The sequence below is a fragment of the Strix aluco genome, chromosome 14 (genome assembly GCF_031877795.1).
Source record: "Strix aluco isolate bStrAlu1 chromosome 14, bStrAlu1.hap1, whole genome shotgun sequence".
NCBI classification, from domain to species: domain Eukaryota; kingdom Metazoa; phylum Chordata; class Aves; order Strigiformes; family Strigidae; genus Strix; species Strix aluco.
Genome location: NC_133944.1, coordinates 16735450 through 16756600, shown reverse-complemented (window position 1 = coordinate 16756600; position 21151 = coordinate 16735450). Strand labels below are relative to the sequence as shown.

Below are 21151 nucleotides of genomic sequence, written 5' to 3'. Positions count from 1 at the left end.
ATCAACAGCAACTGCCAGATTAAATGCCTTACTTGACCATCTTCACCCAATACACTTTGATGTTCAGTTCTCAAGCTTCAAAATACCTTTTGGATGAAGATCAGACAGCACTAAACAGAATTACTAATTAATTAAGCAAAGTTAAATTTTAAACACTGTTTGTTGTGCTAGCCAAAAGCCTGAACAGAACAGTCTTTTTTTTCCCCTTCCTCATCAGAGATCAAAGAAGATAATTTCTCCCTCCCCTCCCCTATCTTTAAAAAAAAAAAAAAAAGGGGAAGGGGGGGACTAGAAGGAGAGAATCTCCATAAGTTTTGGTCAGAATAGTTCAGGATGATACCTGTAGCAGCAAGATTTGTGTTTGATCAGCGGGCATATCAAAAGCCACATTAACAAAATGCAATCTGCTATCATTATCTGTACCATTTAACATGGGTAAGTACTTCTTAAGTGAAAACTGTCACTGTCATATGGACCACTTACCATTTTCTAATCGCATTATGTGTTTCTAGAGCTCTGAATGGGCCTGAGAAGTGTTGAAGTCTGTTGCTCAACAGTGACAGATGGGGACACCAACTCATTTGTAACTTAAAGCAAAAGAAGACAGACCTCTCTTCTCTAAAGATGGCCATACACTGATTTTGGTTAGTAACTGGTAACAATTTTGCTTTTTAAAAATTCCTTCTCAGTGTAAGTTGCAGATATGCATGTTCACACAGGATTTTCTGTCTTAAATTTCCTTTGTCTCTTTGGATTTCTTTCCCCTGAGATTCACAAGAGAAGAAAAAGAAGAAAAAAAACTCAACCACTACATAACCCTTTATTCAAATGAAGACTGAGTAGGTAATGTTATTAATAATGTAGGCTTTGATATCAACTCACTCCCATCTAACTTAGATGTTCAATGTGAAAATCATGTTTCCACCACCTTTGCTATGGTAACAGGGCCTCTAAAGGTATCTGAACTGTAAGATTCATTTAATCAGAATTGCTTCCCATGAGGAAGAATGTCACTCTGACCCCTACAAAGCTAGCCTTTTATAGAGAGCAATGTTGTGGACCTGTACTGTAATGTTATTTTGGCTGTGATCAATCAGTTGCATATCTGACAACTCTCTCACAGTTAATACTCAGTAGCAGGTTCTGTATTCCCAGCCTCAGAGCCCTACATCTTACTCAGAGAGGTGGGAGGAAGGGAAATTGATCCACAACACAAATGAAAAGCAATATAGTGACTAATAGTCCAGCATACACATGTGTATGCACAAGCATATGTCTCTTTTCCTTTTCATATTTATACATGGTTGTATGGTACTAAGGTGATACATCACAAACTGAAAAACATGCAGAGAAATAAAATTCATCAAGGCTTGACCCCACCACCTTATTTAAAGACTAGAGAGCACACAGGATCTCATCACAAGAAAACACAGAGTGATTTGGGTTGGAAGGGACCTTAAAGATCATCCAGTTCCAACCCCCCTGCCATGGGCAGGGACACTTTCCACTAGACCAGGTTGCTCAAAGCCCCGTCCAACCTGGCCTTGAACACTGCCAGGGAGGGGGCAGCCACAGCTTCTCTGGGCAACCTGTGCCAGTGTCTCACCATCCTCCCAGTGAAGAACAACTTCCTTACATTTAATCTAAACCTAGCCTCTTTCAGTTAAAAGCCATGATTTCCACAGAGCAAATGCAGGTAACTGCTCACCATTATTAATAATTATACTACAGCCTAAAGACCACAATCTGAGATGGAAGCCCACTGTGCTATGTACCGCTCAAAACGTGGAAGATGAGACACTTTGGAGCATCCCTCCTTTACAGTAGGATCCAGCCCTTCCTACTGCTCTAGAGAGCCCATGTGTTTCACAGCTGAAGTCAGCTTCCCACACCCTTTGGTGCAAAATGCTGTAATATCCTCCTAGACAGTGTCACTGTGAATTTGCATTCAAATGTAGTGTCTTGAAATGTTGGTGGCAATCACTACTGGCTAGTGGGGCCTGGACAGCCACCCCTCCAGGGGCACAGGTGGCTTAGACCAGGGCAGGCGGGGGGTGCTCAGTGCAGCTCCCAGAGGGTCCTGCAGCAGGAACAGAGAACGCCCTCCCCTGAACACCAATTTGCCAAGAATATCCTTCCACACCTGGATGGCTCCACTCTCTGTAAAGGCTCATTAAAATAATTTAAAAAAAAAAAAAAAAAAAAAAAAAAAAAGGTCTGCAGCTTCATGCCTCCAAATGCTTAAGAGGGACTATAACTTCTTCTTAAATAAATCTTTTGCACACAGAGTTCAGGGCTGCCTTGACTCCCCTCGGCCACTGCCCCACTGGTGCGGAGTCCTGCACACAGCCCCAGCTGCAAGGTACAGCAAAGCTCTCTGCTCCTCCAGAGCCCTGTGAAAATTCCTCGGGTAGCAGCTCTTTTAATTCTGGATATTTTGTTTTACAACTACTATTCCTTCCCTCTCTTTATTACCTTTACAGTTTTAAATCCTTTTTGGTACAAGGATGGGCACTTTGTATGACATATTTTACTGGTGAAAGGACCTGGATTGCTGGATCAGATTTTTAAAGCAAGAAAAGCCTGATTACTGGTATTTTTAATTTTTTGGTAGGCTGGGGGTTGGGACTTTCCATCTAACAAGAGCAGCTGGACTCCAAGCTCTTTCAAGAGCAGAAATGTTGCTTCAGGTTCATTTCCACAGCCCCATAGTGCTGCATTTATTATTTGCTTTTACTCACAAACTAGTTGTGGTTACAAAAAAAAAATCCTCTTCCAAACAAATGACATTTTATCTTTTTCTCCACAGGAGAATAAGGTTGACTGCTACTTGTGCTTTGAGGTTTGGATATGATTGAGATGAAACATCTGTTAAGAAAAAAGGTGTGGGGGGGGACTTTTTTCTGCTAAAAATATCATGCCTTTTTTTTTTTTTTCCACCAAACTTGAAACATGTGATGAAATTCAACTTTTAAAATATAACCCTGGAGCTACTTGAAACTATAAAAGTCTCCTCAGTATCTGAGGCAAGTCAGAATTTCCACTGTTCAAGCTGGGCTTTTATGAAGAGCAGACTTTAGAAAAAGCTGTAATCTGTCTAGGTAACAAAGGGCACTTGTTCTGCCTGGTGAGGTAAAACTTTGGGTTTCTGTAGCTACTGCAGCAGAAGTGGAGTTGAAGCACACAAAAGCACCCTGACTGATACACACTTTGAATTTGGAACAGCAACTGGCAAAAGCAATATGCTTTTCACTGAAATTGCCTCTATAAGTCTGCATGTACACGCTTGTGTATTTGTAAGGTTCAGCAGGATGACAGGTTGTTGTGTCTAAACTATCCAGCCCGAAGGTTCAGGCATCTGTCTAGCTTTACATCTATCTAGCCATCTATATAAAGCAATGGCTCCTAAGTTTGATCCCAGAAATGCAAGAACTATTTAATCCTGTCATAAACTGTATCCTCACATGAGACACTCTGGGATAGGGATTTCAAACCCTACGGGCAGGAGAGAAGGGCCTTACAGGAGCATGCACATGGGATCTTAACAAAAGCCTATTGCAGAAAGCTCCCAAAAACCCAGCAAAGGGAGCACTCTGAAACTGGGTTGCCTGGCTGTGTCAAGGTCAAGTCAAACACAAGAGAACTGGCAACTTTAGGAATATTCGGGAGTTGCAGCAGGACATATTGCCTATTAAATACAGTATTCAAGGTTTCTAAAAATGAATGTAATGTTTCATGTAAAGGCAAGGGATTTGAAACAAATATATTGTCTTCTGAAATAGCAAGGGCCAAACTGCTTTCAATTACAAGAGCACAAAACTGGAATAATTCCACAAACACCAGCATGAGAGTATTATCTGACCCCAAATCTTTGCCTGGAAATATGCTCTAGTTTCACATGGGTAAAAAAAGAGAGTCAGTCACAAGAGAGTCAGAGAAGAATGGCATTTTGACTCACTTTTCAAAAACATGTTTAATAAAACCTCCACGAACTGTGGTCAAAGCTACAAGAAAAATAACTGGTAATAATCGTTGCTGGGAAATTAAAAGTAGAAAAGAACCTTTGTTCTTCAAGTAGAATAAATGAAACCACTGGTATTCATCATGTTTCCAGAGAGATTGTTTTCAAACTCCTGACTTGTTCCCATATTTCATTCTTTGTTCTTGGTGGTGGATGTCCTGGGGCAAAGTTCAAGTACATTTTCATACCGCTGCACATGTACAGTAATGCAGCTTTATCTCTGTACCATACACACTAGATCAGCTGCCTCTCACAGATATGCCTAAATCCATCAGTTTGCCAATGTCTATCTGATGGTAGACCCTGCCTCCCAGATTAGCTGAGGCAGGGGCGTGGGACATACAGACAGATGTGGCTAGCTGGAACCCAGCCATCCCGGGTTGGTGTTGACAGGCGTACCCACGCAGTGGGCAGCCGGAGCAGCGCTGTGCACCAGCCTGCATTCCTGTGTGCTCAGTGCAATTGTTACCCAGTCTAAGCTAGATGAACAGCTCACCCAGATATGCCTACACATGCTACAGTTCCTTCCTCCTCTGAATCACAACCTTGACAGCCCAAGGGAAACACTAGTGACCAAAACTGACTTGGTGAGTCCCAAGCCCAGCCCTTGGTGAGGCCCAGCCTTTTCAAACCTCATGCACAGAGTATGAGCCTCATATCACTGGCACCCATTTCTCACCCCACTACATGGTAGCTTTCCTTGAGCTTCACCCACTGATGTGAACAACCACTTGGGTGCCCACGGTCTGCTGCCTCAGCTCTGCCATGATGCTTCGCTCACTTTTGGGATGTGGAAGGCAAATGCAAGAGCCCTCCTGCCTTTGATGAGAACTCCCTAAGCTACATCCTTTTGCCCTTTGACTCTCCTGGTTCCCACATGCACCCGGATGGTCTGGCTCTCGCATGTTACAAGAGAAGCAGCTTGAGAGATTTGCAGACAGGTTTTTCAACAGCTATACCCACAGGTGACTTTTTGCCTCCTATCTATCAAACTAGTTCACAAGTACCCCAGAGCTGGGAGTAAATGAATATTCTTATTGTTAATTGATTCTTTTTTTAATGACCACTCAGAAACAGCATTAGCTTCTCTGTGAAAAAAGGAAAAGTTGCCAGTCTTAGGTAGAGGGAAAGAGTATGGAAAACCAATATTGTTATAAATACCAAGATGCATATAATATTATTTTAAAGCTTTCCATGTTTAACATGTTCACTAAGAATCAATTCTGCTTTTCTGAGGTGCTTGTTCACTTCCCTTTTCATTACCTGGGTTTTCTACTGAAATATTTTTTATACATTACACACAATTAAATTAATACTAACATTTGGCTTTCTTCAGCCACCATAAAGAATTGAGAACACTTGTAAGTTTGGAAGGTTTTCTTGTGTTCTATACTTTAAAACCCTTTCTCTGTCATATTGTAAGGGACAGAAATGGACGCAGGAAATCCCAGGCTCTGTTAGCAGCTTTGCTATTATGTCCCTGAACCAAATATTCAACTTGCTTGTGTTCAGGAATAACAACTCTCCAGCAGTGTAGAATGATCTGAATACAGAAATCAGTTTGAAACTATTACTTACAGCAGGTATGATCTTCCCAGTCTAATGGAGAAGATGAGTAACTCAGAACAAAACTCTTAAACCATAGACAAAACACATCATCTATGAAAAACTCTTAGGCAGCTGGTAGGAGCTGGTGGGTTGTTAGCTAAAGAGAGCAATACCCTACATGCAGGGGGAACAAGCACGGCACAGGCAGCAGAGCACATACCCTCTGCACAGCAGTGGCTCAGTGTGAGGAGGAAAGCTCACCCTCCAAGGTGACTTAACAGCCCACTTTTCACTGCCTTTCTGTGCTCTGCTTGCCAACATGGGTGGGAGCTGTTAGACACTGTAAAGGTCCATTTGGAAACACCTGGAGACCACTAACTCATTACATACAGGCCGTGGACAACCATTGGATGGCAACAGTCTTTCATCACTACTGACCTGGCTGCACTTGAAACAGCAGCTCTAGAAGTAAAAGCTTCTGATCCAAATACCAACCCCCCTCAACTGGAACAGCTAATGTTAAGAAACACTTGTACAATTTTATATTTTTTTAAATATTTTTTTTTAAAGTGCCTTATGCCATAAGATTTTCCTCCCACTCATGGCAAAGAGCCTACCTGCTTCTTATAATTTCCTGGATCTGTGCATGACCACAGGAAAACTTCTGCTAATCCTACCAGTCTCATGTTCTTTGGTGACTTTTATTCTAACTGCCAAACTAAGCAGTTTTCTCTTGGCACTCTCCACTGCTCTTTCCCCCCCCACCCCCCTCATGTTCTTTGGTCCGCCTTCCAATTCACAGTAACTAGCTTATCAGCTTCCAGCCTAGGCAGGGACTAGCTGTTTGTCAGATAATGGTGGCTGGTGCCAGTGGGTCACCCTGAAGCTGAAGGTATTTTTCAGAGTAGTTTCATGTCATATTGAGTAGTAGGAAAGAGTACAGCAGAAACCTCTTGACAGACGAAAAAAATACAGCCAGTGAGCAAGTGATCACATAGCATATACTCATGTATAGCAAATCTATGGTAAGTGCGTAGGATTAGCAACAAGTCATTAAAACGCTGAGTTCCCATACAACATCCCAGAAAGCCCACCACAAGAGCACTTTTAAGGTAGAATTATTAAGCCTCTGTTTGCAGTGTCAATAACGAATAGGTATTTGGTTTAAGAACATGACAGAGAAAGGACCTTCATTTGTTGCACCAAGTCTGCATCAACTAGATAGGTAATAACAACGGTGCTGAGATAAAGCAACTTTGTTCGTGTGCAAGATGCAATCTATGTCTTTTCTATAGATACACTGGAATGTCATGTATGTAATACATAGAAAATTATTTAAACCTTAGAAAATAAATTAAATAACCATCATAAGTGAACGCATAACTTGAAAGAAGCATGCAGTTTGAAATAACTGCCTGATGTTATCCGTTCATAGCTCAGCCTAGCGCAATACATGAATTTATTACAGCTAAGAGATTTAAAAAGTATAGCAAAAAGTGTCTCACATGCAAATGGATGGTTAGCTAAAACTAGTTAAAATACTTGTTCAAGTTTTCCTTTGCTGACAAGTATAGAAACAATTTGAGCCCAAGTACCGTTCCTTGTCACCCTTCCTCTGAGTTGACAGCCCAACAGATATTCTTCCAGTTACCAATTTTAGAAACAACTTTAGGAACTAAAGTCTTCACTGAATTTTTCCTGAACGGAGAGACAGAAGAGAGGGAATGATCCTGCAATGCATGAGAGCAGCCTTTCTCCAGGGTGCTGTGAGGGAGGCACGCTCCACCCCATGCCCTCCCCTGCACCTGCAGCCCCAGGACGGGGGAAGCACCGGCACCTCGGCAGCACTTGCGTGGAAGCCAGCGTGCTCTCTTCTCTGGGCTGGCCAGGACATGTATGGTGGGGGAAGCGTGTGCAGCTGGGAGGGGTCTGGGAAGGTTGGCAGCGTTGGGCATAAAATCAGAAGCCTTAAACCACTGGTTCATTTTTTACTATTGGTTCCTTGTTTCCTTATCAGTTCTTATTAAAGTAAAAAATAACAACACAGCTCTTAGTGGTGGAACTCTTTTAACCACACCTCAGCTCCCACTTGACCACAGATTCCCTGGATGCTGGGTGGAGGAAGAGGTGAAGGACTGAGTGGACATACTAGTAACATCTTGAAAAACATATAATAATATTAAGAATATAATGAATTATTTTTCTGCTTTGCTGAATACAGCATGCCTTACTTACAGCTTTAGAAATTCCATAATGTCTTGTAAATGTGTGAAAAGTGCTACAAGTAGCTCTTTTACAGATATGACAGATCTTTTTCAGCAACAACATGTGCTTTGAACTCTGCTGGAGGGCTCTCTAGTATTTATGGGCAAGAAGATGGCCTGAATAATTTCGTCCTTTCTGATACCAGATGAGGCAACATCTTACACCTAGGGATTTGGATACATCTGGTTTGGGAAACATATCAAAAAATGGGTTTGTTGACAGGTCAAGCTCTGTCCCTGCTTTCAGCAGGACTTTGGATATCATGTTCAGATAAGGCACCAGGAAGGCCTGGATCTTCTCCAGTTTTCTGTTGAGAGAATAATAATCAAGACATCACCCTCAACTGACAAATGAAACAGGGAACAGATTGTTATCAGCATAAGAGACAGCTCCTCTGACAGGTACAGGACTAGATTGATCTCACAGAGATGCAAGACTTCTGGTTAGTAGAGACACTTAAATCATACTTTTCAGGAGAACAGTGACATGAGAAATCACATTATCACATAACTTAATTGGGGTGATAGGTTAGGTGTCTCCTGAGCTTAAGAACTTCACCTTGAACTCCAAAAGGCAGCTAAAGTAGACAGGTATATCCCACTGGGCTCTAAAGAGCTTGCATTGAGACAAGCAGGAAATTGCCTCTTTTCCACAATCAGTCTGTGTCAGAGGGAGATTTTCCTGCTTCTGGTTCAGATGTCACAAGCAGGGAGAAGACAGGCTGCTCTGAAAAGCTTCTAAATGTTCAAGTGATAAGATGGAGAAACTCCAGTTCACTTCATAAAGACATGGAGTGGTCAAGATAAGAAAGCTCTCCTGATCTACTATGTCTGTGCTAGTTCTTGTGACTTCTTCCAGAGCCACCATCAGATCAGTCATCCAGTTCTAGCGACCTACTATTCTATCTAGGGACAAGGAAGAGAAAATGCAAACTCTTTTATCCTAGACATGAAGAGTGATGAAGCACATGCTTCCTGTGCAGAAACGGCTGGACAAGAAAGTTCAAGCACGAGAAGCTTGTGGACAGCCACAGCAGATTGCACAAGCACTCTAAGTTAGGCAAGTAGAAGTCTGAAATGCAGTGGGAAAGCACTACTAAACTTGGAATGAAAGTTGCAAATGAATCCATTACAGAACGTATATCCATTATGCCAATTGTTGAGTTATTAATGAAACAAGAAGAAAGAAGAGACTGAGGTTTTCATTGGTGTCTCTTATCTAAGGCAATCACTGACCACGTAAGAGACAATAAAAAAATTTCAATTTAGTGACTTGCTGAGCAGCAAAATCAAAGGCAGGTGCTGGATATAATAGACAATACTGGTCAAACTGTTTCTTTCTGCACAGCACTCAGTAAACAGTCGCCACTATTGAGTTCTAACCTCTTGTCATGCAGCAACATTGAGTCAACAATCCGCTCTCATGGCTTAATGCTTTTGATGTTTACTTTGTTCTTTCTATAGTTCAAAAGAAAGAACTAATGCACCAGTCCTCTTACCAAATACAATCTTAATCCCAGAATCCCGAGCCTTTTGCTGTTGGCCAGTTAAGTCTGTTAAGACGAAAGGATTTGATCAAGCTTTACATAACAACACAGAAGTTAAATCCAGCAAAGAGAGTTCTTTTTATCTGTACTGCTCAGACGGCTAAGAGGGGGGAAAAAAGAGAGGGAGGAAAAAAAAAAAGGTAATGAACTTGGCTATGTAAAACAAAATAAGGAATTCAATTATTTCTTATTGCCACTTTGTCTTTTCAGTGAGAGTCTTCTAAAGAACTCAGATTCATTCTCCAGTAAAGTCTCTGAGTGTGAAGGCTATAACTTTCCCCTAACCCAGAAGAACTGTGGCACCTGCTGTGCTTTTTTGCAAATCTGAGAAATGTTTCTTTTTCATTTTTTTTCATCTCTACCGTGTATTTATGAAGACAGAATATAGTTCATTGCTTAGACACTTGCCTGGTACTTAGTAGAGCTGGGTTCAAGTCTTTGTTTTGCCATTCATGTCCTTTGTGAGCTTAGCCCAACCAACCATGTTTCAGTGTGTTACAGCTCGTCTCTGAAACTAGTTATCAGTGATGTTGATGTTATCTGATGATACATGAATGTATAATCATGCAACATGTATGTTACACCAGCACATATGTAAAGATTGTGAGATAGCAAAATAAAGGTAGAACAACTATTTTGATGGAAAGATTAATTTACTTTCTAGAATATTAATTACATTTTCACACAAAAGATTTCTTTGCAGAAAAGAACTACAACGTGGTCATCTTGTACCAAAGCCACACAAGCTGTGCCCTAACAAAGGTCTCAAATCATGTTTCAGCTTCACTTTATGCCAATATCACAATTTTATGCTAGTACTATCACAATCATCCAAAAATATTATGCCAGTAAAAAGTATGAAGTTATACAAAAAGGGCAAAACCATTCTGCTTTAACACACTGCTTCTAATATCTGTTAATTATAAGAAGGTATTCGATATCCCATTTGAGAGGGAAGCGGGTAACAGTGTCCACAGCATAGAAAGCATGGCCTGGAGGTCTGAGAGCAGAAGGGATGAGGACCAAGCCTCAGCAATCTGCATGTGTTTGCCTGAGCACTGGGAGGGAACAGTTACCTGCCTTCCAACTGGAAAGACACCACAGAACAGCTCTTCCCTGGTGACAGCACATGAAGAAAGAACGACCTGCTGGTATCTAAATCTCGTCTCCACTACTCAGCTACTTCATAAGAAGTTTGCTATGCAAGACAATTCTACGCAACAAAGGAAGAAATAATTAGAGGCAAGGAAAGGTAGAATGAGACTCAGAAAAATGAAATTATTCACCTCACTGACATATAATATCCCGTATTAAGTAAATTCTCCTATAATTCTGAAAATTAAAAAGCCACCCCTTATTATATTTATGTCCTACTATGAGCAGAAAGGAAAATCTATGGTGAATTTAAATACTGAGACACTTTTAACAAACAGTGACTCCATCACCTCAAGTATATCTTGCTTTTGTGTGTAACAGTATCCTAGAAACACCAGCTGAAATTGAGCTCCTATACAGGCACATACAAGGGAATATTCTTTGTAAACTACAGACATGACAGAAACATGGGATTCAAGAAACACAGTATATTAACACATTTCACAGGTAAGGAACGGGAAGACAGACATTCTTAACATAGAGAATCTTTCAAGTTCTGTTTAGACAGAAGTCTCTACCACCAGAAACAGATGACTGGATTATAAAATGACAGAAATTTCCAAGTTAAGCCTGACACGGTTCATTGCTCTAAATAAGTTGGGCATATTGTTTCCACTAACCTATAATGTAAATCTAACACATAGCCCATGCAACCACTTGTTAAACTAGTTTCCCAGAGAGTTTCTGAAGTCTCATTTCCTTTTTTTAAAGAATGAGCAACTATGTCCTCAAATTAATCTCTTCCGTTCACCAACCCCCACCTGCCCAACTGAAGTTCAAGGTACCTCAGATGTGTTCTTTGGCACACAGAATACAGTGTCCATACTCAAGATTCCCAAAGGCCCTTCCCACCACAACAGCGATTCCATCTCCACTGCAAGGAGAGGCCTGATCATAGAGGAAGAGATGAGATGAGCCTTGGAAAGAAGTTATCTGAGGCAATAATGATTCCATTCATATTCAAGAGAAATGTATTGAGTAAGAGTCTCTGGACTTTATTAGAAATTAATGCAGGAGTTTCTAAGTCTGGTTTGTGTAACACAGAAGGGTGTGCAGCACATCACAAAACCCAGCGCTAACATTTTCAGTGATCGCATTTACCACCTCTGCTGGGGACAGTGATATTTACTACTGCTACCAATGCCAAGAGAAGTACCCGGAAAAAGGTTGAGACACCTTGAATTAAAACACTTGGTCCCTATGATACAACCGGATGACTTTTTTCAATACTAGGAGGACAGTGGTAAGAGATAGAGAAATACTACCTTATTCCCATCTTAACAGTTTTGCCAGGCAAACGACACATCAGTTTATCAAGAACTGCATTCTCATACATGCATTCTCACACTGTCTTGTTCACTGACTTACTCCGATATCCCTTAATATTAGCCAAGAAATTTTGTTCTTTAAATACCTTCTAGATGAAAGTGTTCATCACCAATTGTGTCTCTGTAGCCTTCCCCAGATAAATCCTGTTTAAAAAAAACAAAAATTAATGACAAATATACTATATACAAAGTGTTGAGGCGTTAAGAATATGTATTTATTATCACCAGGATTAATTTAAAATGAGAGCACAAAGTTCTTTTCCAGGGAAGAAGTCAATCACTTTATTAGTGCTAGTCAATGCATTTGGTGCTATTTTACAATGCTCTGGACATACTTTAGGACAAAAATTTAATGGAGATTAATAGATTGTACAGGGGAAAGAAAAAAGAAGTGTTCATATTCTAATCCTTTTACGAAGTAGATTAGTATTTAGCATTTCAACGTTCTGTCAATCAAGCAAGATAAAAAACTCCAAATGGAAATGATAAAGGAGAAATAAGCCCTTCACTACCCACAGAGGAATGTTATCACTTGGTTCCACCAACAAACAGAAAACTTTCATATGCCAGAGGTCACCCAAGAAAAGCAGATACCAGACTCTAAAGAGCTGCCTGATCCTTCAGTCCCGAAATTAATGAAATTTTGTCAGCCCCAGTATGTCTACAGCAATACAGAAGCAGATGCCATAGATATGCAGATGATCTTATCTCAGACCCAAAAAACATTTCTCTAATGGTGATGAAGTAGTAATAAAGGGCATCAGTGGGATTTGGAGATAATCCCCCTCACAAAGACCCTGAAGAGCATTCCTACTCTCTTATTAGCAGACCCTTCCAGCTCCATCCCCCCACCCCAGCTAAACCATAAGCAATGAAAGCTATCCTCATGTGTTGCCTTCTCCCACTCATTCCGCAGGCTCTAGCATCACCGTAACGTCACTGACCCTACGTTATAGTCTGGCTCCCTAGATTCTCCACAAACATTCTCTGCCACTGATAAATGGTTACAGTGATAAAGAAGGATATGATCCTAAAAAGCTGGTGTGCTGCACTCAGGGCCATTCTAACTTTACCTGCAAAAACACACCAGGAACACATAGCCAGCATTCTTAGCATCAACTTGTGAACTGGAAGTTGACAGTACAGAGCTTTTACCACACCATAAGAATACCGGAATAACCTGTGAAAACTTATGTCTGGTTGCATTCATTAGCTTTATTGTTAAGTAATTTTATCAGGATAAAAGCAGTTCACCTCTTTTTCTTGAAAAACCTGACAGGTTCTTTTCTGCCTACCACATGCCCAAATGTTATTCTTTGAGATTAGTTACCAGAAAGTAACTAAGCCACAAAAGCATATCTTAGGAATTCTTCAGCGTCAATTTCTGCAGCAGCATTTTAAAAATAAGATTTCAAAACCACTACCGGATAGCTAGCCCAGAGATCCTGAAAATATTGTTCTGTTCATGAGCAGCTACCCTGAAACAAAGTTAGAACTCACAGGCCAAATTGCTCTGAGAAATGCTGGCAACCTGGCCCGGAATGCCAGGGTTCTGCGCAGCACAATGTTGCTATAAAAGCTGTCATTCTGAGTTTAGCTTTCCAAGAAGCAAAAACTATTTTGTTTCCTTGAGTTTTTGTTCCAGTAAAAAAGGTCTCTTCTTTTGAGCATGCGCTGATTAATATCAATCATTACCTTAAAAATTATTGAAGAAATGGACAGTGAACGAAAAGAAACCATTACATGTTGGCGTAAGTTATCACATTTCTGCAACAAGATGGTCTTTCCAAGGTCTTGTAAAACTTTGTATACTTCTGTTTGATCAAATTCCCCCGTGTCATCATTTTCCATGAAGCTCTGAGAGCGCCACCTCTGACTGCTCTCGTAGATTATGATACGCATAGAAGTGACTACATAGGCATTTATGGACCTTTGCTCTCTCCCACAATGCTAAATATTTAACTATTTTGGTTTGGGGTTTTTTTTAATTGAACTCAGAATTCCTGCTCCCTCCTGCTCTCCTGGAGAAAAAATATTGTCTGTTAACCTGACCAGAAAATATGCAATGAGTAGGTAAAATTTTACTTGTGATGTACCTTTGAGAAGAATACTACCTAGCTGGTAGCCTTCATCTCTTGAATTTTTAGCAAAGCAAATAGTGCATCTGGGTATCAAATGTTGCCTGTTAAAATGATGTCATTAATGTCATCCTCTACAAAATCCACAGGTCATTAATTTTTATAATTTTTCAAAAGACATAGCTTAAGAATGAGCTTGTTGATTGTTACATTGTCGATGTAAAATGCACCATCAAGTAACTCAATGGAAAAGAGTGGAAGACACGTGTGTAAAACAGCAGTGAAGCATTAATATTCATTAGTTAGCTTCCTTATTTTCTCACTTTTAATCATTACATGGGTCTTAAGTAAATATGTTTTATATTCATCTAGTTTCAGTTCTTCTTTAGCTCCTAGACATTTAAGTTAAAGTAGTAACTTAATGCAAGCAAATTTCCAGTGTTTCCACCTTAAACAAAATTATTATAAATTACCAAATTCTAGAGAAGTGTTTTTATGATGTTGAACCATGATGTAACTGTTAAATAGCACATAAATTGACAATCCATCCTGAAACTGATGAGAGTATTGTTTGAACATTTTAGTGACACATTTAAGCAGAACTCCTCAGCTCCCATTCAAATGTGTTGCTCTGTGTGTGTAAGATTATGACATGTATCATCTTTGATAGACAGAAGTGTATCTGTGAAAGGTGTGGGCAACTCTAAGATTTTACAGGAAAAAAATAAGGGAGAAAAAGAAACTATATCATTCATCTTATTATCATTAACTCCTCCGTCAAAAAAACCCTGCAAGTGTTACCTGAATATTTTTAGTGCCGCTGAGATAAATGTCACAACGTGGATAAATACCAAAATGCACCTGCTTGAGAAAAAGATCCTGGACAGTGTATGTAAACTCACACTCAACAGGAAAGTACAAAAGCTGAGCAAGCATCAGAAAAACCAATCCTGACTGCAGCTTATACTGTACAATGGAGTATTCTCCCAGTCACCTGTACAAATTGCCTTAATGTGAATAAAACAGTGCATCTACCCCCAGAGACCCAAATTCAGAAAACGGACTAAGGCGAAAGGGTAAATGTGTAAAACGTAACTTGCAGCTCAAGAAATTCTAGTGGGAAGCAAACACTATTGCCAGGTAGGAGTATTTGAGACTGAGGAGAAGCGTGTTTGAGCATAAAGGAAACACAGGCTTGAGGGGATGAAAAAACCCCGCAGCAGCTCTGCCGTTTGGCCAGGCTCTGCGGCGTGGGCCTCCCCGCGCAGCTGCCGGAGCCCAGCCCGCGGCAGGAGCGGTGCCGGAGAGAGCAAAAGCAACAACATTTAGGTCATAGGTAGTTGTATATCACTGTCCTGACACGATGTTTTAAATCACAACACTGCATTTTCAGACTGGAACACTGAGTCATGAAACAACCAAAACCAGATGTACCCTGTGAAATACTATATAACTGAGGTCAGCAAGCACTTGAAAGAATAAAGAAAAGAAACGTTTACGTAGAAGGATTATTTCAGCATGCCGTTTCTATAGGTTGCTAAACAGGAACCCATCTAGAGTAAGTGTCTACCTCACCAGGAGTTTCCCAGATAAGTAAGTTGGCCTCGGTTAGCTACCAACACAAATCACACTGAATGACTAAGACCCAGGCTCAAACATCTGCTTCAAAACTCTGAACAGCTGGCTGCCTGGCCTGGGTAGAAAGGACCTTGTATCCCATATATCCCATTCTGATAGGTGCCACTGCACTCGGCTCAGATTTAAGAGGGTGGGGGTGGAGAGAAGAGTTAATTAGTACAACTCCCTCAGAAATGCTGCTGAGTATATACACAGGAGAGGAAGAAAAACAACCTTTAAAAGCTCCCACACCCCAGGGCTTCTATTTGGCTGGTTACAAGTCAGGCAGTCGTCACTCACTTCCCACCTTTGCTGTGCAACCAGACTCCAATGAATTCTACCTCGCTGGGAATTTTAATTTTTTAACCTCAATGTCAGCCCTAATCACCCCGTGCAGTTTTCTTACTGATACATCTCTGGAGACTAACGGCCAGGCACTCACTCTGGGGCTTCCAGCTATTGACTTCCTTTTCACCAGCTATCTGAAAATGCTGCCATCCAAATCCTCACTCATCGTTCTGCCTACATCACTATATTCCTCCGATGCCTCTGCTGGCTCCCTTTCTGTTTCTACACTGAGGTTAAGCTCCTTGTCCTCACCTTCCAGGCTCTACACAGTTGAGCCCCAGCCCTACCTCCTAGCCGCTATGCCCACTGACTCCTTTCATCTTGATCATCAGTATGACTCTTTCTACCTGTTCTGGTTCTGCCTTTTCATGCTGCTCTCCGTGACACTCAGCACATAAGAGCCAAAGTTACAGAATGCAAACAGAGTGTGTATTTTAGCAACCCACATTCAGACTAACATGGTGTTAAATACAGTTTTTCTTTTGGTATAAGTAGAGGCAGCTACATCCATAGATGTATTAGATATATCAAAGAATAACCTTTGATTTAGGTAGGTTATCAGGATAACAAGCACATTTTTAAAGTTTGGACCCCCCTACTCCCTGTACTACATCACAGTCAATACTGCGTTAATTAACATTTTTCTAGAAGGTGTTGCACTTCTCGAGTAGAAACAAGTTGCTATACCTCTCCTTCTTCAAACATCTCATTAAAATCCTTTGATATAGCCTTAAGATACTAAATTTTCCACATTTTTGGCAAAAAGTATGCACACATTTCCTGGTTTAGTGAAGTTCTTATCAAAGTATCATATCCATCACTTTCCGCAAGTACAATACAAGCAAAATGACAAACTGTCAACCAAGAAAACTTTCCTCCCTATTTTTAACCATCTGACTGAAACGTGGGGCTTTTTCTCTCTTTATTCTCATATTGATGCAATAAAGTTCCAGTACTTTTGGAAAGAGCAAAGTTGAAGAAATGCGTTTCACAACAGGACTGCAGGGGACAAGATATGTGGTAACTAACATCTTGTGGAGCAGATTTTATAATGGTTTTAAAGTAGCTGCCAACAAGAATGCTGTGTCACCTATGCACAAACTTCCATGTAGACAAAAAACGATACCAACAAATAGAGAATGAGGATGCCCGTTGGCCTTTCACCCAATGACTGAGGGCTCAGTCAACTGCTAAGTGGTTGTTATCAATGCTTCAGTCTCACTTACAGGAAACAAGTTTCCAAAATAAGTCAGATTTTCATATAGCAAGTCCTTAGCAGATTTTGAAAACCTAGTCTCCTGAAGAGGCTTCAGGAAACCCATCCAAACCCCAAAGCAGTCATTATTATTGTTTTACTTTATTTTTAACCTTGTCCAGACTTGAAGAGAAAGATGTAAAACACTTTTTTCAAAAAACAGTTGATGGGAAGAACTGAAATTTCCCATGAACTAGAAACAGAGCTATGTCTAAGTATGATCAACTCAAGCCTAGTCTTCACTACTAGGAAACCTATTCACACTTCAAAGAATGGCATCATTTATTTTAGGATAATGCAGGTGAAAGTACATTCAGTTATTTAAGGTGATCATAATTCTTACAAATATAGCTTTACAGACAGGCTTAAAATTCAAAACTTAAATAAAATTAAAGAAACAAATAAACAAGCTACTTGTAGTCAGACATACTTGGAGATGACATTTTGCTAGGTTAGCAGCTTCCATGCATACAAATGCATGCAGTCAAATATAAAAGTGGACAATGCATTTTTTGGGGCATGCATTTGGGTCTTTCTGCATTTGGAAGTGAAGCCCTCATATTAATATTCTCTTTCAAAAATGCTTGAAGATCCCTCTCGTAAGCCTTTTCAATAAACCATACACTTCTGTATTACATTGTCCTATTTAGGACAAGAGCTTCTTTTCCTTCCCTGTTTCTAAGTAATCTATATATCTAGGGCCTTTCACAGATAAAGTATATATTCCAAGCCTCACTATAATGAAAACTGAAACCAGGCTAATACAATTAAGAATTAAAGCATATACCATATAGAAAAACACTACAGAGCAATACACATTTATGCCTTGGTTTAAACCTAATATTGTTTCCCCTACATCACATTTTACTTTTCCTTCTGCAGCCATGAGGTTTTACTTTTTCTTTTTGAGTTTGCCACTCCAGATAATTTAGTAATAAAGATAACTCACTAGGATTCAACTTCCTGTAAAGAATGTGTAAAGCAGCTCACACATGGAGAAATCAAGGTGACTTCAACTTTTAGACCAACATTAAAACATACATTGCAACTGCAATAATGCAGTTTGTTAAGCAGACACAGCAAGCTCAACTTCTATAATGTTTTCTTTCTCTGAATAAGAACCTGGTGCTTTGTGATCCATTACAGACAGGTTTTTCTTCCTTCACCACGCATGGAAGCTTCTCTCAGATAAAATTTCTTATATAATATAATCACAGCAAGCAGAGATGTTAAGAAAACAGATTTCTTCTCCAGGATCTCTGATAGATGATCTTGGATGTGTTTAGCTGCTGCAGTTTAGGATTTTACTGCCTTTATCTGCCATGATGGCCTTTATGTCCAAAGTTACGGTCTTCCTAACAGAGACAGCAGAGCACAATGGGTGTAGCACAACAGATACTGAAATTCATCCTTTGGTACCTTTAGCACAAAGTTCACACTAATACACCAGCTCAAAAACTATGATGGTGAAGTGCACAAATGCATTCAGTTTGGTTGCCTCTGCTCTAGGAGCAGTAACTCCCAGCCATAATAATATGGTAATAGTGTTTGAAATCACTGCATCTGTATCCACCAATCTCACAGAATTGGAACCCCTGCTGTCTCATCTCACAGAAGGTGGCTGTAGAGCAATTCCAGCTGCTGGTAAAATACTGTGAAGATAAAGACAGGATAGCAGAAAAAAACAGTCACAAAGGATCGTGGACTATTAGAGGCTTATGAGGCAAAAAATATCCCCAGTTTCTTTATATCCCTGTTACAGACCCTCAAATGGGTACAAGGAGCAGTTGTACGATATGTTTTTAAGGATATCCCATGCATAGGAACACAAACATGAGGCTGTTGAGGAAGTGAAAGTGCAAAGCAGATGGACACTTACACAAAAGCCTTCATAATGGACATCTGAACAAGAAAGAAAGGAAACGTGGTACTTTTTGCTCCAGGTTGCTTGCAACATGCAGCTGAATCTCTTTTGTCCCAGTCCAATACCTGGAAGAGTCTTTCTAACAGGATAAAACACAAACCCTTTCTTCATTAATCTGATATATTTCTTTTCTCCAGCCTATGAAAACTGGGTAGTGGCAATACTGAAACATGCTCTTTGCAGGTAGCTTTTTCATCTCTGTTGCAGTGGGTAAATGAGCATTCTCTTTTAGTGGTCAGCCACTGCAACGTGCATTCAACAAAAGCTACCAACCTGCTCATTTAACTTGAATCATAAGATTCCTATGTGCTGTGGAAGATAAGCATGCTTACAAATATGTATCTATTTATATCTTGTATACAAAAAAAAAAATCTATAGAAAAAAAACCAGCAGTAATAGCTTAAAATACTATGGATTTGCTTAATATTACTTGTAGCTAGCAAAAAAGCATTAACAGATCAAATTATTCAATGTACATTAAGACCTGTAGATAGTCAGAAGATTCCTTTAGGGGATAGTTTTATTTAGACTATTCCAGTTTCAAGAGAGAACATTACTGTTTCTATGTTTTCACCCTGCATTTTAGGGATATTTAGAAGCTCTTGCTAGCTGTTACAAAGTAACATCTTCCATTAACACTATTACTGGAATTCTGGAACTATTATGGCTTCGACTTTTTAAGGTTATAGGGTGAGACACAGTTTTTGAAGGACTTTGGCCAGATAAGAGGTTATATAATTGAAAGCAACTGTATGAATAGACATGGATTCAGCAGTTACTTTCCAACTGAAGGGTCCAACCATCTCCAGCTAAAAAAGATCATCAGTCTTTGAGATTAAATAGGACTGAAACAAGAAATCACTGCTATTTGCTATATTTAAATTCACTTTGAAGCTACTTCAGAAGGATAAATGAACTCACTCTACAGATTCATCTATTTACCTTACATTGTTCTTCTAGCTATCCTCTAATCTCTTTGCTGATTGCAAAATCAGTTGTCCCATGTCCCCTGAGATCTTACCTTCACATAGATCATAGTGATGAACAAGTCTAAGGACATGAATGAAGGAGGACAAATCTTCATCTACCTTCCAGCCTGGAGAAGCTCGATAACTCCTCCAAATTGCTTATTTTGGGCTTCTTCACCGCAGCAGACAGATGGGCGTAGCTATGTAATAAATCAGATTTTCTGTTCAACCTCCTTTCATGATAGATTTGGTTACCAAGAAACTCTTTAACAGACTTAAGTGCACTGAGGTGATTTTACCCAGGCATACTCTGGGAAACAAGCATGCAGAAAATGGTTACAGAGCCTGACTACAGAATAACTTGCTCATTTAAGATGTGATCACTGAAATCAAGGTTACTCTCTCCACCAACTACAGCTGTAACATACTGCGTTCTGAACCTTTCTTGTGATAACAGCCTGTGTCTTCCTACATAACTCAGGTTTTCATACAGCACAAGGGCTTAAAGCTCTTCTAGAATGATAATCAATGGTCCTCTATTATGTTTATAGCTCTAAGTCTTTTCCTGCTAATGGATGACGTATATTTATGCAGCTGGAGGAAACCTGGATTCAATAACTGCTCCACCACAGACTCACTGTGTGGTGCAGGGTAAGTCACTTAAATCTCTCTGTGCCTTCATTTTTCAACTGTAAAACAGAATTCTTGATGCCCACCTTTGCAAAGAGCTCTGAATCCTCAGGATGAAAACATACCCTGCTAAATAATATTACCTTGTTAGGAAGCACAGGTGTGTGACCCTGGACACATATGCTAATGGTGATCCATAAATCTGTCAACAGGAGGTGCTGGCAAAACAGATGGTTCACATTCCTTTTTAAACCACCTCTTTGTCCCCAAAGCCCAGGTATGTCAACTAATCATTTTATAACTGGTCAGGGTTTTAACAGGCCAGGAAGTCACAGTGAAGCACAATGCCACCAACATTATGGCTAAAAATGGAGCCAACAAGAGGAAAAGACAGACATAGAGGCTTCTTTTACTCTTCTCCTCTGCTCCCTGGCACGTAGGACAAACACTGTAAGGCTCTGCAGAAA

At 40.1% G+C, this 21151-nt stretch overlaps 1 protein-coding gene across 1 annotated transcript in view; it reads right to left on the bottom strand.

Moving 5' to 3' along the window:
* Positions 1 to 21151, bottom strand: part of NKD1 (NKD inhibitor of WNT signaling pathway 1) — a 114647-nt gene that overhangs the window by 32550 nt on the left and 60946 nt on the right. Inside the window, exon 4 of the mRNA XM_074839804.1 lies at positions 11950 to 12007. Coding sequence (XP_074695905.1) covers positions 11950 to 12007 — 58 coding nt within the window. The remainder of the gene's footprint in view (positions 1 to 11949; positions 12008 to 21151) is intronic.